This window comes from Salmo trutta, chromosome 24 (assembly GCF_901001165.1).
Source record: "Salmo trutta chromosome 24, fSalTru1.1, whole genome shotgun sequence".
Lineage (NCBI taxonomy): Eukaryota > Metazoa > Chordata > Actinopteri > Salmoniformes > Salmonidae > Salmo > Salmo trutta.
Genome location: NC_042980.1, coordinates 14,182,842 through 14,197,666, shown reverse-complemented (window position 1 = coordinate 14,197,666; position 14,825 = coordinate 14,182,842). Strand labels below are relative to the sequence as shown.

Here is a 14,825-nt window from a genome sequence, read left to right as displayed (position 1 = left end):
CTGTCAGGAGGAATGGGCCAAAATTCACCCAACTTATTGTGGGAAGCTACCCTAAACATTTGACACAAGTTAAACAATTTAAAGGCAATGCTACCAAATACTAATTGAGTGCATGTAAACTTCTGACCCACTGGGAATGTGATGAAAGAAATAAAAGCTGAAATAAATCCTTCTCTCTACTATTATTCTGACATTTCACATTCTTAAAATAAAGTTGTGATCCTAACTGACCTAAGACAGGGAATTTTTACTAGGATTAAATGTCAGGAATTGTGAAAAACTGAGTTTAAATCTATTTGGCTAAGGTGTATAAACTTCCGACTTCAACTGTATATAATAGGCGGTGTCAGGGACAAAATTGCCAGAGACTCCAGTCACCCAAGTTATAGATCGTTTTCTCTGCTACCGCACGGCAAGCGGTATTGGAGTCTAGGACCAAAAGGCTCCTCAACAGCTTCTACCCCCAAGCCATTAGACTGCTAAACAATTCATAAAAATCGCCACCGGACACTTCTTCTTGAACTGCACTGTTGGTTAAGGGCTTGTAAGTAAGCATTTCACGGTAAAGTCTACACTTGTTGTATTCGGCGCATGTGGCAAATAGTTTGATTTGAATTTGCATGGCAATAACCGGCTGACAAAATGTCATGACCGCCACAGCCCTAGTTACTGCTATTAAATTCTGTTTTGTTACATCTTGACTTTGAAAACTGGAGTTGTCAATCAAGTTCAACGAAAAATGACAAATTGCAAGGACTTTTACAACAGCTCAGACTATACCTCTCGAACACTGAAGAGATGAAGTAGTCGGGATCAAGCCTTGACGCACACACCTGTCGACAGATTGGGAAGAAAAATTATACAATGGAGTATATGGCATTCATAACAGTCCATAATGTTGTGATCACCAGGAGTAGGTAAGTAGTCATTACCTGGAGCAGAAAGATGTCTGGATCGATCATGGAGTTGCAGAAGTGAGACTGCACGTAGGTCATAGCCTGTCCTTTGATCTGGAGACCATTTCTTACCCACATGTTACTGTGAATCTCTGACAGGCTCGCCTACAAGAAAACACAAACATAAAATGCTAATTACATACTGTATACAAGGAATGGGCGACTGGCGGCCTTTTGAGAATGTGACTACAGCTAAGCGCTCAACACCATAGTCCCCTTGGGACTGGACACCTCCCTCTGCAACTGGATCCGGGACTTCCTGATGGGCCGACCCCAGGTGGTGAGGGTAGGCAACACCAGCTCAGCCACGCTGACCCTCAACACTGGGGCCCCACAGGGGTGTGCTTAGTCCCATTCTGTAGTCCCTGTTCACCCACAAATGTGCGACTCCAACACAATCTAGTTAGCTGACAACAGTGTTAGGCCTGATCACCAGTGACAATGAGACAGCCAACAGGACAACAACCTCTCCCTCAAACTCTTCCCAGTGGAGCAGGTCGAGAGCTTCAAGTTCCTCAGGTGTCCAAATCACTAAGGACTTAACATGGTGCACACACACACACACACACACACACACACGTCGTGAAGGAGATTGAAAAGATTTTGAATGGGCCCTCATTTCTACAGCTGCACCATTGACAGCATCTTGACTGGCTGCATCACGGCTTGGTATGGCAACCGCACCGCCCTCGATTGCATGGCGCTACAGAGAGTGGCGTGGACAGCCCAGCAAATGTTTCTATCCGCCCCATGGCAAAATGTGTATTATTGCAGCAAACTTACTTCACAAATGCTACATGTTCTCTATGCTCCATGGCAAAATTGCAGGAAATGAACAAAAACTTTTTTTATTCTCTCCGTTGTCAAGAGGGGAGCCGCTAAAATGTTTTGCTCGCAAGGTTGTAGGTGTCCAACAGAATTTCACTTAGGGACCCCAAAAAGCTAGGGCCGACTGACTGCATGCATGGTAATGAACGTGTGTATGTGGACTCTCAAGCCACTGCGGCCCCTCATGACAAGTTCAGATTGTGGCCCCCACTCCTATCAAAGTTTCCCATCCCTGCTGTGCAAAGTACATTGAACACACTGTCATGACTCTGTGTCCAAATGATCAGGTTACAGTGGATCAGCTCTACAGCGCTCTCTCTCCTTGGTGAGGATCAAAGATAGCCCGACCCATGGCGGGGGGGGGGGGTGTTGTGACTTAACCGGATCATAAATACCTTGCAGAAAATGTATAACAAGATAACTAACTCTGAAATTGTACACATTTTAGTGATCAGGTTTGCTACTAAATGTTGTTAAAAAAAATTATGATTAAAGTATAAGAATACTTTTGAAAAGATAGAAATTTGATTTTAGCCTTCTAAATTAGATACTTGGCCCAGGTTTATATGAAAAGCCATTCAATAACCCTGCCCACATGAGCACAGACATGGTTCCATCATGTTGACACAGCCTTTCTGACCAATGTACTTAAAAAGGACTCGTAACTAAACGTACAAGGCCAGACAGCGTGGAGCGGTGGCTACGTGGCTGGAAATTGTTAAAATGTACAAGACCAGAAAATAGCAAGACCCTCTGAAACTCTCGACGAGTGACAAAGGTGAAGACTAGATTAAAACATGCAGTCTGCAGCTCTGCATGTAAAGTAGTCTCGGACAATTGACCAAGAAGAGGGAAGGACAAATTCCTCTCGCCATCATAGAATAGATACCTCAGAGGTACCTAACGAACATAGGGAAATACAGATCCCTTTGAACACCACGTGGTACACACCTGATGTACCCAGTCTAACAAGGACATTGTGACCTTTGGTGGACAAACAGAGACTTACATTTAACCACTTCCCATAGACGGATCGAGTTCAACAGAAACATCCACACGTAAATACAGTTGAAGTCGGAAGTTTACATACACCTTAGCCGAACACATTTAAACTCAGTATAAACATTCAATCCTAGTAAAAATTCCCTGTCTAAGGTCTGTTAGGATCGCCACTTTATTTTAAGAATGTGAAATGTCAGAATAATTTCAGCTTTTATTTCTTTCATCACATTCCCAGTGGGTCAGAAATGTACATACCAAATACTAATTGAGTGTAGCATTGCCTTTAAATTGTTTAATTTGGGTCAAATGTTTAGGGTAGCTTTCCACAAGCTTCCCACAAGTTGGGTGAATTTTAGCCCATTCCTCCTGACAGAGCTGGTGTAACTGAGTCAGGTTTGTAGGCCTCCTTGCTCGCACATGCTTTTTCAGTTCCGCTCACAAGTTTTCTATAGGATTGAGGTCAGGGCTTTGTGATGGCCACTCCAATACCTTCACTTTGTTGTCCTTAAGCCATTTTGCCACTACTTTGGAAGTATGCTTGGGGTCATTGTCCATTTGGAAGACCCATTTGCGACCAAGCTTTAACTTCCTGACTGATGTCTTGAGATGTTGCTTCAATATATCCACATAATTTCCCCCCTCATGATGCCATCTATTTTGTGAAGTGCACTCCTGCAGCAAAGCACCCCAACAACATGATGCTGCCACCACCGTGCTTCGCGGTTGGGATGGTGTTCTTCAGCTTGCAAGCCTTCCCCTTTTTCCTCCAAACAGTTCTATTTTTGTTTCATCAGACCAGAGGACATTTCTCCAAAAAGTACAATCTTTGTCCCCATGTGCAGTTGCAAACCGTAGTCTGGCTTTTTTATGGCGGTTTTGGAGCAGTGGCTTCTTCCTTGCTGAGTGGCCTTTCAGGTTATGTCGATATAGGACTCGTTTTACTGTGGACATAGATACTTTTGTACCGGTTTCCTCCAGCATCTTCACAAGGTCCTTTGCTGTTGTTCTGGGATTGATTTGCACTTCTCGCACCAAAGTACGTTCATCTCTAGGAGACAGAACGCGTCTCCTTCCTGATCCCATGGTGTTTATACTTGCGTACTATTGTTTGTACAGATGAATGTGGTACCTTCAGGTTTTTGGAAATTGCTCCCAAGGATGAACCAGACTTGAAGGTCTGCAATTTTTTTCTGAAGTCTTAGATGATTTATTTTGATTTTTCCATGATGTCAAGCAAAGAGGCACTGAGTTTGAAGGTAGGCCTTGAAATACAGCCACAGGTACACCTCCAATTCACTCAAATTATGTCAATTAGCCTATCAGAAGCTTCTAAAGCCATGACATTTTCTGGAATTGTCCAAGCTGTTTAAAGGCACAGTCAACTTAGTGTATGTAAACTTCTGACCCACTGGAATTGTGATAGTGAATTATAAGTGAAATAATCTGTCTGTAAACAATTGTTGGAAAAATTACTTGTGTCATGCACAAAGTAGATGTCCTAACCGACTTGCTAAAACTATAGTTTGTTAACAAGAAATTTGTGGAGTGGTTGAAAAACGAGTTACATGACTCCAACCTAAGTGTATGTAAACTTCTGACTTCAACTGTATATGCATTGCAATTATTTTGGAATGAGCGGTCGTTCATGTGCAAAGTATTCATATTCCCAAGAGCATAGCTTCCACATGTATGTACGATAAGTCCACGCTCTTTGTCTCTCCCGCTCATAATCTGTCCCCACCCCCTTTCCACTGTGTAACAAGCCGTCATATCGGGTTAGTCCACTAGGGACTTTTCATATGCATTATGTTAGTAATCAATATAACCTATACCCTGTGTGTGTGTGTGTGTGTGTTTATGTAATTCTGTGATTGTTTAGTTAGTAAATAAATTATTCAGCCAATTTGTGTATCGCTGATTCATCACTTAGGCTAAGGTTCGTGCAGATATCCAAGGATTATGCGACGTTCAGAGACTGATATGAGGAAATGATTAATTGATGACTGGTATGATATCGATATATTCTTGAGCTAATTCAGGAAACGGTAACTCATTAAATAAACTTTTCCCTTGGTGCCCAAAATTACTAATTAATTGTTACATGATTAATTTGAAAAAAAATGTACGTAGGAGGTAATTATTCTATGAATAGCAGTCATCACATTAATGGTAGTCACATCACGACAACACATTAAGGTCATCTCCAGAGTAGTCACATAGGAACCCTTTAAATAGCCAGTCACATCCTCCTTATCATATTTATAAGACACTAACAACCGTTCGGGTACGAATCAGCCTTTCCTTTTCAGACATTGTGTGACGCTATTCACCACACAACCTGTTCTGATATTTGAGCCATTGTCAAGACATTGCAAAGACATGTGTAATGGCCTGTACCGGTGCAATACCTGAATCTGGAGTGGATGGACCATGATCTTCATGAGCATCTCTTGGTGTGGGAGGAGACTGTCCAGGTCAAGCCCCTGGCACTTCACTGCCTATGAAACAATAGACACAGTCAACTCACTACAAAGAGGGCTTAAAGCACCAGAACTTAAAGGGTTGTAGATCTGCCACACCTTGCTTAGGAACATGGCGTAGTAACGGTGCAGTGGCAGGTGAAAGGTCACTTGATTTGGAGCAGGCTACAGAGAAACAGAGACCAGATATAAACACTAAAGGAAAATGTTGGTTTACAAATGCATCCTGACTGTTGTGCATATTTGCTGAGTTACCTCGTCCACAAAGCCAATGGCATCAAACCAGATCTGCAGAGTCTCCAAGCAGTAGCGCACCACCGTCTTGGTGTATTCCTGTGTCTCCTGCAAATAAACAATTATTCATAGTGTAATCATTTTCCTAACGGTTTCCGTGCATATTACTGGAACGTCAAATAGCTACAACGTGATCCGCACTGATAAAAAAAATAAAAAAAATTAAAGGGATATTGGACTCACTTTGACTTTGCAGTGTGTGAGGAGACCCCACATTGGTTGTGCGCAGGCCTCCAACTCTGCCGCAAATGCTGCATAGTACGTCTGGGACTCAAACTCCACGTGCTCACTCAACTCCCGCTTATTCAAGTTCATACCTACAGGACCAGAGGAGTGCTTTCATGGTTAGTCATCACGTAACACGAAGCATTATTACAGTGGTTTCATTCACCAAGTCATCACGTAACATGAGGCATTATTACAGTAGTTTCCTTCACCAAGTCATCACGTAACATGAAGCATTATTACAGTGGTTTCATTCACCAAGTCATCACGTAACATGAGGCATTATTACAGTGGTTTCATTCACCAAGTCATCACGTAACACGAGGCATTATTACAGTGGTTTCATTCACCAAGTCATCACGTAACACGAGGCATTATTACAGTGGTTTCATTCACCAAGTAACACGAGGCATTATTACAGTGGTTTCATTCACCAAGTCATCACGTAACACGAGGCATTATTACAGTGGTTTCATTCACCAAGTCATCACGTAACATGAGGCATTATTACAGTGGTTTCGTTCACCAAGTCATCACGTAACACGAGGCATTATTACAGTGGTTTCATTCAAAGTCATCACGTAACACGAGGCATTATTACAGTGGTTTCGTTCACCAAGTCATCACGTAACACGAGGCATTATTACAGTGGTTTCCTTCACCAAGTCATCACGTAACATGAGGCATTATTACAGTGGTTTCATTCACCAAGTCATCACGTAACATGAAGCATTATTACAGTGGTTTCATTCACCAAGTCATCACGTAACACGAGGCATTATTACAGTGGTTTCATTCACCAAGTCATCACGTAACATGAAGCATTATTACAGTAGTTTCCTTCACCAAGTCATCACGTAACATGAAGCATTATTACAGTGGTTTCATTCACCAAGTCATCACGTAACATGAAGCATTATTACAGTGGTTTCATTCACCAAGTCATCACGTAACATGAAGCATTATTACAGTGGTTTCATTCACCAAGTCATCACGTAACATGAAGCATTATTACAGTGGTTTCCTTCACCAAGTCATCACGTAACATGAAGCATTATTACAGTGGTTTCATTCACCAAGTCATCACGTAACATGAAGCATTATTACAGTGGTTTCATTCACCAAGTCATCACGTAACATGAAGCATTATTACAGTGGTTTCATTCACCAAGTCATCACGTAACATGAAGCATTATTACAGTGGTTTCATTCACCAAGTCATCACGTAACATGAAGCATTATTACAGTGGTTTCATTCACCAAGTCATCACGTAACACGAGGCATTATTACAGTGGTTTCGTTCACAAAGTCATCACGTAACACGAAGCATTATTACAGTGGTTTTGTTCACTGAAAGACGCTTAAGGGACACAAAGACAAAAGGCAGGTGAACCTGTCAAACATCTTTGTTGACATCCAGATAAATCTGTAAGAATGTACTTAAGGGCAGAGCAGTCTACACGCATAAAATAACATAGTGGCACTCTGCTCTATGCACCTTTCCTCAGTAAGCGGATACTCCAGTCCACAGTATCTGAGGCTAGGGGTTATTTTTAGGGTTTTGGTAGACACATGGTAGGAGTGCTGCACAGTCTATAATTCTAATAGAGACATGCACCATTATTCTCTTTTGGTCAGGCAGTGTAAAAGTTAAGTTGGATGTGACATAACATCCATTTTAAATCAAATCAGATTTTATTTGTCACGTGCCAAATACAACAGGTGTAGACCTTAAATGCTTACTTAGCTACAGCAAATAGGGACCAACTAAAAAAAAAAAGCAGTGACTAACCAATAGAAGAGAATCCCAGAGGGCTAACATTGCATCATATGACTAAGCAGCTATATTAACAGAGACAGGTGATAGTATATTACTCGCATAGATAACAAATACACTACAAATCACACCAGCTACTCTACCTGGGACAATGACTTAGGAAAATACTGAAGCATCACCACTGCTATTCATATTCTTAAATCCACAAGGAATTACCTTGAAAGAAGGACACAAAGCTCATCCACAGCATGAGCAGTGAGTGGTCCTCCAGGAATTGTTTTGCTACACTTTGGTGTGAGAGAATATTAATAAAATCGCTAACTAAAGGCCAGTAAGTGTTGTTCTTCAACAGAGGCTCGCTGCAGTTGACCACAACATGGCGGCTGTTCTCTTCATCTGAAAACAAGGAGAAGAGGGAGAGGACACGAGGCTCAGTAGTGTGAGAAGCCCACTAGATTCATGAATGAAACAATCCACTCATTGGTATGGCCATTCAAACATAGCTCACCTTGAAGTTCACTTTTGATAAGGCAACTCTCCATCATGTAGAGGAGGACAGTAACCATGATGTCTAGGAGTTGACACTCCTCGGTGACGTGACGTGCTAGCTCCTCATTGCTGAATAGCTGTACACTGATATGCACGATGCGGTTGGACATGGTATCTGACTCCTGGCTTTTCATCAGTGTCTTCATAATGAACGCATAATGTTGAACAAATGTTTTCGTGAAGGTGATCTACAAAAGGATGATAAGCGGGTGATTTGATGCATTTGCTGTTGTAACAGCTTCTCTAAGCAAGAATGCAGCAGTGCCAATACACCATAAACCTTAGGAATTAGAATATCTATGCACTACACTTAACCTCATTAAACATACCTTGTAGTCTTGATCTGGCAGCATGTTCAGTAGAAAAGTAACCATCTTCTGAGGAAACTCATACTTTATTGTCCAAAACAGCAACTCCTCCAGAAAACATTTGTGTTTCAGAGAGTCCATAATGGATGGATCTAAGAAAATAACACAACTGACTGGTCTCATGGTAATGCAGACTTTCACATAAAGTATCTGTGCATTATTCATCATTACATAGAATGTTAGGCAGGTTATGTGAATTACCTTTGGCAGTGCTACTAAGTTTAACTCTCTTTCTCTGTCCAACAGATTGCCCCCCATCTTGATCCTCCTTTAAAAAGACAACAGGAAGTAATATAACAACTATCTATATTTCAATACTGAGGAGCGAGACTAACTATTCTGATACCGTATTCACATACCTCTTTATTGGACTCATCAGGGCTGGCTGGTGCTTCAGCTCCTAAGGAAAACAGAGCAGAGACAGAAAGCAGCTATTAGCTGATTATTCCCTTGTTTAATGAGTCATTGAGAAACATTACTTCCATTAGGTTTCCATAATAAATAAATAAATAAATAAGATGTTATTTTTTACTTATTTTGAGCTCCAACTCCTAAAGAGGGGATGAGGTTTTACCCAGTAAGCCCAGAGCCCCTGCGCCAGCCCCTGCCTCAGCCCCGAGAGTGGGCTCTGCAGCCCCAGACTGGGCCTTCTCCTCCACAGACACCAGGCCTGAGTTCTTCAGCGCTGACAGGTACTTCTCGTAGTTCTTTTTTGCATATATATTCTCCTCTTGACCTACAGGGCATATTTACACATGACATATTTATTAAACGAATTAGACATTCCTTAGCATCACACCAACGCCATACGTGAAGTATTAAAGCATTAATAGCCCAACTTCAGTAGAGTTCTGCAATACTGATTAACTATATTTTTGATAATTTTCCCCACCAATGGTCAGAATAACATTCAACCAAGGGCTGAATGAGAGAGTAGAAACAGACATATTTACCCATGCTCAGGTCCTTGAATATTTGCTGATTCGTTAGGATCTTTGTCAGTACAGTTCTCATTGCCCCACCCATCTTCGTAAGTTCTTCTAAGAAGGAGATCTGGGGTTCCAGCTGCTGTAAGACCTTCTGTAGGTCCCTCTCAGTTGATGTGTCTGAGAGCAAGATAAGATAAAAGTGATGAAGTGTGTCAGATAGGCTCATGAAAACAAGCAGAATGACCTACATAAGATAAAGTTGTAAAAGAACAAGATTTCTCAAAATATTTTGATCTGAGGGCTGTTTATTTGCAATCGGCTATGAAAGGTGCTTTTAGACCATGGGGCGGCAGGTAGCCTAGTGGTTAGAGCGTTGGGCCAGTAACCAAAAGGTTGCTGGATCGAAGAAAAATGTTGGTCTGCTCCTGAACAAGGCAGTTAACCCACTGTTCCCCGCTAGGCTGTTATTGTAAATAGGAATTTGTTCTTAACTGACTTGCCTAGTTAAATAAAAAAATGGAATATCCTGTAGACAGAGATATGCTGTTTTTCTCACCTGGTTCAGTGTATCCATCCCTTAGGTACTGTATGATACAGATGATGAAGCGAGGCAGGACCATCTCTGACATCAGTAGTAAGTCTCTGGGGACTGTGGGGACATTCTCCCCGGTTCTTAACCGATGCCGATTGCAAAATCTGAGAGAACAACACACATGCATACATCTTGATTTTAGAAGTACCCAAAATAAATGTAAGTATTTGGGAACAATTACTCAACAACCTATCTAATGAACACTAGCAGTATATTCGATCTTCCTTTGAAAGTGCAAAATGTGCATTTTAATATAGGCTACTAGTATATCTGGCTGCCTTGAACAAACTGTTATGCCATCAAACAAAATAACAGCAGAAAAGTAAACTCAGAAATGTTGTTGATTAAGGATCACAGAAGAAATGACATGTCACAAGAACAAGAACTGATTAAGTTATTCCTGCTTGGAAAATGTGTCATTATCCTAGAAACCTTGTAGAAATTAGTTAATTTCAATAGTACAGCATTTACATTACTGGAATATAAAATGCAAACCTTTCACAAAAGGGGTCAGTTCGGGAGTAATCTACCCTACAACAGGAAAAACAGCCGTCTGGTTCAGAGCGATTGTTCTAAACGCTGTGCACTTGGCTAGATTGCTGGGGTTGCGTCTATCCTCTTATGTTCTGTTAGTTAGCCAAATTACTATAACTAGTGCCCCATAAAGACAGCACTTTTCCTTACGTTGTGTAGTTAAATCTAATAGTGAATGGTTTATCAAGCACAACAATGGCACGCTCAGTGACAACATACATGTCAGTACAATTATAAAAAGTCAGGGACCTTTCAAAACCGCACTGTTACATATTTTACAAATTGACACTCCCAAGTAGAACTTTGCTAGCTAGCTGTTAGCCCGCAAGCTAGCCATCCTCATTAACAGCCTAGTTAGTTAGCCAACGTAGTTAGCTCGCCATACCACATTATTAAACATGGGGGGGGGGGGAAATTGTAATGTCAGTTGCAGTCAAATAATGCCACGTATTAAGCCTCGTCAATTAATTAGAAATTGTCACTTACAATCTAGTTAGCTAGCTAGCTATCAGCCAGCTAGCTATCCTAAAGACTTACCCAGTCTCTCGCATGACATTACTGTCTCCACAGTCACAGGCCCCACCAGCCTGGCTCCTGAACATGTTGAAATCATGGCCTGTGTGATCGCCGTTATTAAAACATTCTGCACAAAGTGACATGCAAGGAGAAATGCCACAGGTCCGACAGCGGTATGCCACAAAATTGGCTGTCCAAACCAAGCCACATAAAGTAGCGTTGTCATAGGACCGGACCATTTTGCAGAACTCTTCGAAACCTTCTCCTCCTGCTATTAGACATTTACACCAGTCAAGGGCTTCTGTGTCTGCCGCTGGCTTTTCTGGATTAAGAACACAATCAAGTAGTTCTTGAAGTTGTCGGACACCAGAGCTGTTGTCAGTCCAATTAAGATCTGCCTTTAAATGGGCAGCAGTAGATTTCTTGTCCCGGCGTACCAGCGACGCCGCCATCATTCACTCTGCTTGTTTTCCACAAATTTATTTTTGTTGTCTTGTTGGTACGTTCTCGTGATTTCTCGCGATACATTTCGATAATATCATTGTGTTGAGTTGTGTTCAGCGTCTATAGTGTTCAGTTGGTCCCATAGGAGTCAATCAACCACATTGGCCTGCGACTTCATTGCTAATCAGCACCAAGTTTGGCAAGTGACTAACTGTGTCGTAGTCTCGGCTACTGCTGTCCCGTAGGCAGCTGATCAACCGTGACAATGTCAGAACCCACGATTACAGTAATCCTACTAGAGAAGATTCCAGTGCTTCCAATAACAACACACTCTTAATGGTGGCAGTAACTAGTGGACTAAGTATAGAATACGAAAATGTTATGCATATCTTGTATTGCAAAAACTCGACGTTCATAGTGGTACAGTTTTTCGTAACGTCCGTTTCACTTCGGATTGTTTTCATTGAGACGCCACTAATGCGGAAGTGTTACTCTGTCTCAACATGCTCCCCGTGGCTCTGACGATGGGTGTGCTGTGAGTTGCTGCTTTTGTTGCTAAAAGTCCAGCTCAAACTTGGTCAGCAGAAGGTAAAACAATAAAACCTATGGGATTCCATTTACAGGCAGCAGCTACCGAGTGCAGACGAGAATTTTTGCTTGTTCCGAGTAACCTTAACCCCTCTCAAATGTACTTAAATGTAACAAAACTTGGCTTATAGTAAACACAATAGAGAACAACGCTCAGTAGACTGCTAATTTGATCTGAAACTTGGCAAAATGGAAGAAAAAAAAATGTTCGAAAGAGCAAAGGGAGGAGACGGCAGTTGCTAGCTGACCACTCATACACCGGAGAAAAAACGCCACCCGACTACCCCGGAGAAGAAATTTAGGAATTTGGACATTCAGTTGATTCTGAAAATCCAGTCAATAGTCCCGCACCCCAAAATACACATAATTGTCTTTGCGGGAACTACAGGTCAACAAAATCGATTCTGTCTCTGCAAAGATAAACGAAAGAGCCGATGGTCACGAGAAAATGATAAGCGAAAACACAAAAAAATCATTGACCTCTGAATCATGCATACGAGAGTATCGAATAGCTTAAACTTGCAAACACTGCTACTTATGATAAATGCACTCCACAGGAGAAGACCATCGCCGACATGCAAGAACGCTTATCGGAAGGTGGGGGCTACAGCTTTATGGCGTCCCGGAGGACCAGGGTGAGAATGTGAAGCGCATAGTAAGAGACATTTGTAACCGTGTGGCACCGGACATCCCCGATTGATATATGGCTGTGGATGTCGCTCATCGCATTGGGATGAAACAAGATGCCTTCGGCAGCCGCTCGATCATCATCCAGTTTGCTTTTCGCACAGCGAGAGATGCCGTTTGGAAGAAAGCAAAGGAAAGCGCCTTTCTGAAAGAGATAATTTAGATTCGGTGAGGACCTGACTGCAGCAAAAGCAAAGTTGTGGCCTCTCATCCAAATGGCAGAACATCAAGGAAAGGGTGGATACTACAGGGGAATCCGAGCCTTCTTCGCCGACGGAAAAGAAATACAACTGGGGTGATTTGTTTTGCCGGTAGGTTTACAAGGTAGCCCCTTCCCCACAGCAAACTGAGCGTTCTAGTTTTGAATTGTGGCGTTATGGTTTACAAGTTAAGACTTCTGATATACATATATGAAGCAACTTTTTATAGAGAGGGTAGAGTTGAGATTGCATAGGATTTTTCTTTCTATTCTGTTTATATGGACTTGAAGTCCATATAATCAATGCCAGGGGGATACGAAACCTGTTGAAGAGAGAAACTTTTTTTGGGTTTTGTAAGGACTGCAACGCAGATCTTGTATTCGTTCAAGAAACACATTCATGGAAAGAGGACAATTTCTTTGAAAAATCAGTGGGGCAGTGACGTTTTTTTGGCCCACGGGACTAATCATTGAGCTGATGTTGCAATTTTAACACACAATTTCAAAGGGAAATTTTTCAACCACACGGACATTTGTGTTGTGTAATGTATACTTTTTTAGTCCTCCAAATAACTTACTTCTAGAGAAAATTCTTAAGTCTTCTGAGAAAATATCCATCCAGTCAGATCATAGTTGGAGATTTTAATATGGTTTATTCTAAGGAGACTGATAGATTGCCCCATAGGCCTAACATTGGTGTGAACAAATTGGTGAATTTCTGCCAAAGCCTGGACTTAATTGACATACGGAGAGTTAAAACCCCTGGAGAGAAACAATACACATTGAGTAATAGAGATCGTTCTCTACAATCAAGAATTGACTTGTGGGTGATAACTAGAGGTCAACCGATTTATGAAGATACCGATTATTGGATGACCAAAAAAGCCTATACCGATTAATTGGCCTATTTTTATATACATATATTTGTAATAATGACAATTACAGCAATACTGAATGAACAATGAACACTTAATATAATACATAATTAAAATCTATTTAGTCTCAAATAAATAATGAAACATGTTCAATTTGGTTTAAATAATGCAAAAACACAGTGTTGGAGAAGTGTTCTGGACTGATGTAAAACTATATCTTGGCAACAAAATGCATACAACCATTGAAATATCAAATTTTGACATTTTACTACACTGAATCCACAATTGAATGTGAGTATGTCAGACATTTCTTTATTTTATTAGGAACATTTTTCGAGTGCAAGCCACCCCTTGTTAGCTGTTGATGTTCGGATAGGGATATCGACATTGATGCCTAGCAGGTCAACGTTCGCTATCCAGCCAATATGAAACAGAGTTAGAAAGTTTCCTTTGAACAACACAAGATTTTTCTTGAACAATTTCCAACCAGCCCTTCCATTGCAGGTATGACCGCTCCACATGAATCAATACAGGTGGCCCACTAAAGCTATGCCATTACAAATGTGTGTTTTGTTAAAGTTAAAAGGTAGACTCAGCCAGCCATATGACGTCAAATCAACGTCATTACCTGGAGTAGCTCAACCCAGCTCCGACTGGGAAAAAATCTTTTAAGTGGTCATCCAACTTGCAATTCCAAGTCGGAAACTCGGGCATATTTCTAGAGCTCCGACTTTCATACCCGAAGATCACTGACGTCATGATTTTACGTCGTTTTTTCTCCTTCTCATGCTGCGTTCAAAACAACTGAACTGGGGAAATCTACTTCCAAATTCAGTGCGTTCAAAACAACTGGGAACTGGGGGGAAAAAACGAGCTCCGACTGGGTAATTTTTATTTTAATGATCATCCAACTCGGAATTCCAACTCGGGAACTCGGGCCTCTAGCTCCCATTTCTGACCTGATGTCATGATTTCATCTCA

The 14,825-nt window shown here is 41.4% G+C and overlaps 1 protein-coding gene across 4 annotated transcripts in view; it reads right to left on the bottom strand.

The window, feature by feature from the left end:
• Window positions 1–12,468, bottom strand: part of ubr3 (ubiquitin protein ligase E3 component n-recognin 3) — a 49,875-nt gene extending 37,407 nt beyond the window's left edge. For all 4 annotated transcript variants that reach the window (XM_029711103.1, XM_029711104.1, XM_029711105.1 and 1 more), the window contains exons 1-15: window positions 11,073–12,468; window positions 9,966–10,105; window positions 9,434–9,586; window positions 9,055–9,216; window positions 8,840–8,880; window positions 8,682–8,748; window positions 8,442–8,572; window positions 8,072–8,300; window positions 7,780–7,959; window positions 5,744–5,877; window positions 5,522–5,608; window positions 5,366–5,431; window positions 5,195–5,284; window positions 933–1,061; window positions 781–833 (exon numbers count right to left, since the gene is read on the bottom strand). In XM_029711103.1, the coding sequence (XP_029566963.1) occupies window positions 781–833; window positions 933–1,061; window positions 5,195–5,284; window positions 5,366–5,431; window positions 5,522–5,608; window positions 5,744–5,877; window positions 7,780–7,959; window positions 8,072–8,300; window positions 8,442–8,572; window positions 8,682–8,748; window positions 8,840–8,880; window positions 9,055–9,216; window positions 9,434–9,586; window positions 9,966–10,105; window positions 11,073–11,506 (2,096 nt within the window). In that variant the 5' untranslated portion in view covers window positions 11,507–12,468. The remainder of the gene's footprint in view (window positions 1–780; window positions 834–932; window positions 1,062–5,194; window positions 5,285–5,365; window positions 5,432–5,521; window positions 5,609–5,743; window positions 5,878–7,779; window positions 7,960–8,071; window positions 8,301–8,441; window positions 8,573–8,681; window positions 8,749–8,839; window positions 8,881–9,054; window positions 9,217–9,433; window positions 9,587–9,965; window positions 10,106–11,072) is intronic.
• Window positions 12,469–14,825: the final 2,357 nt, after the last annotated feature.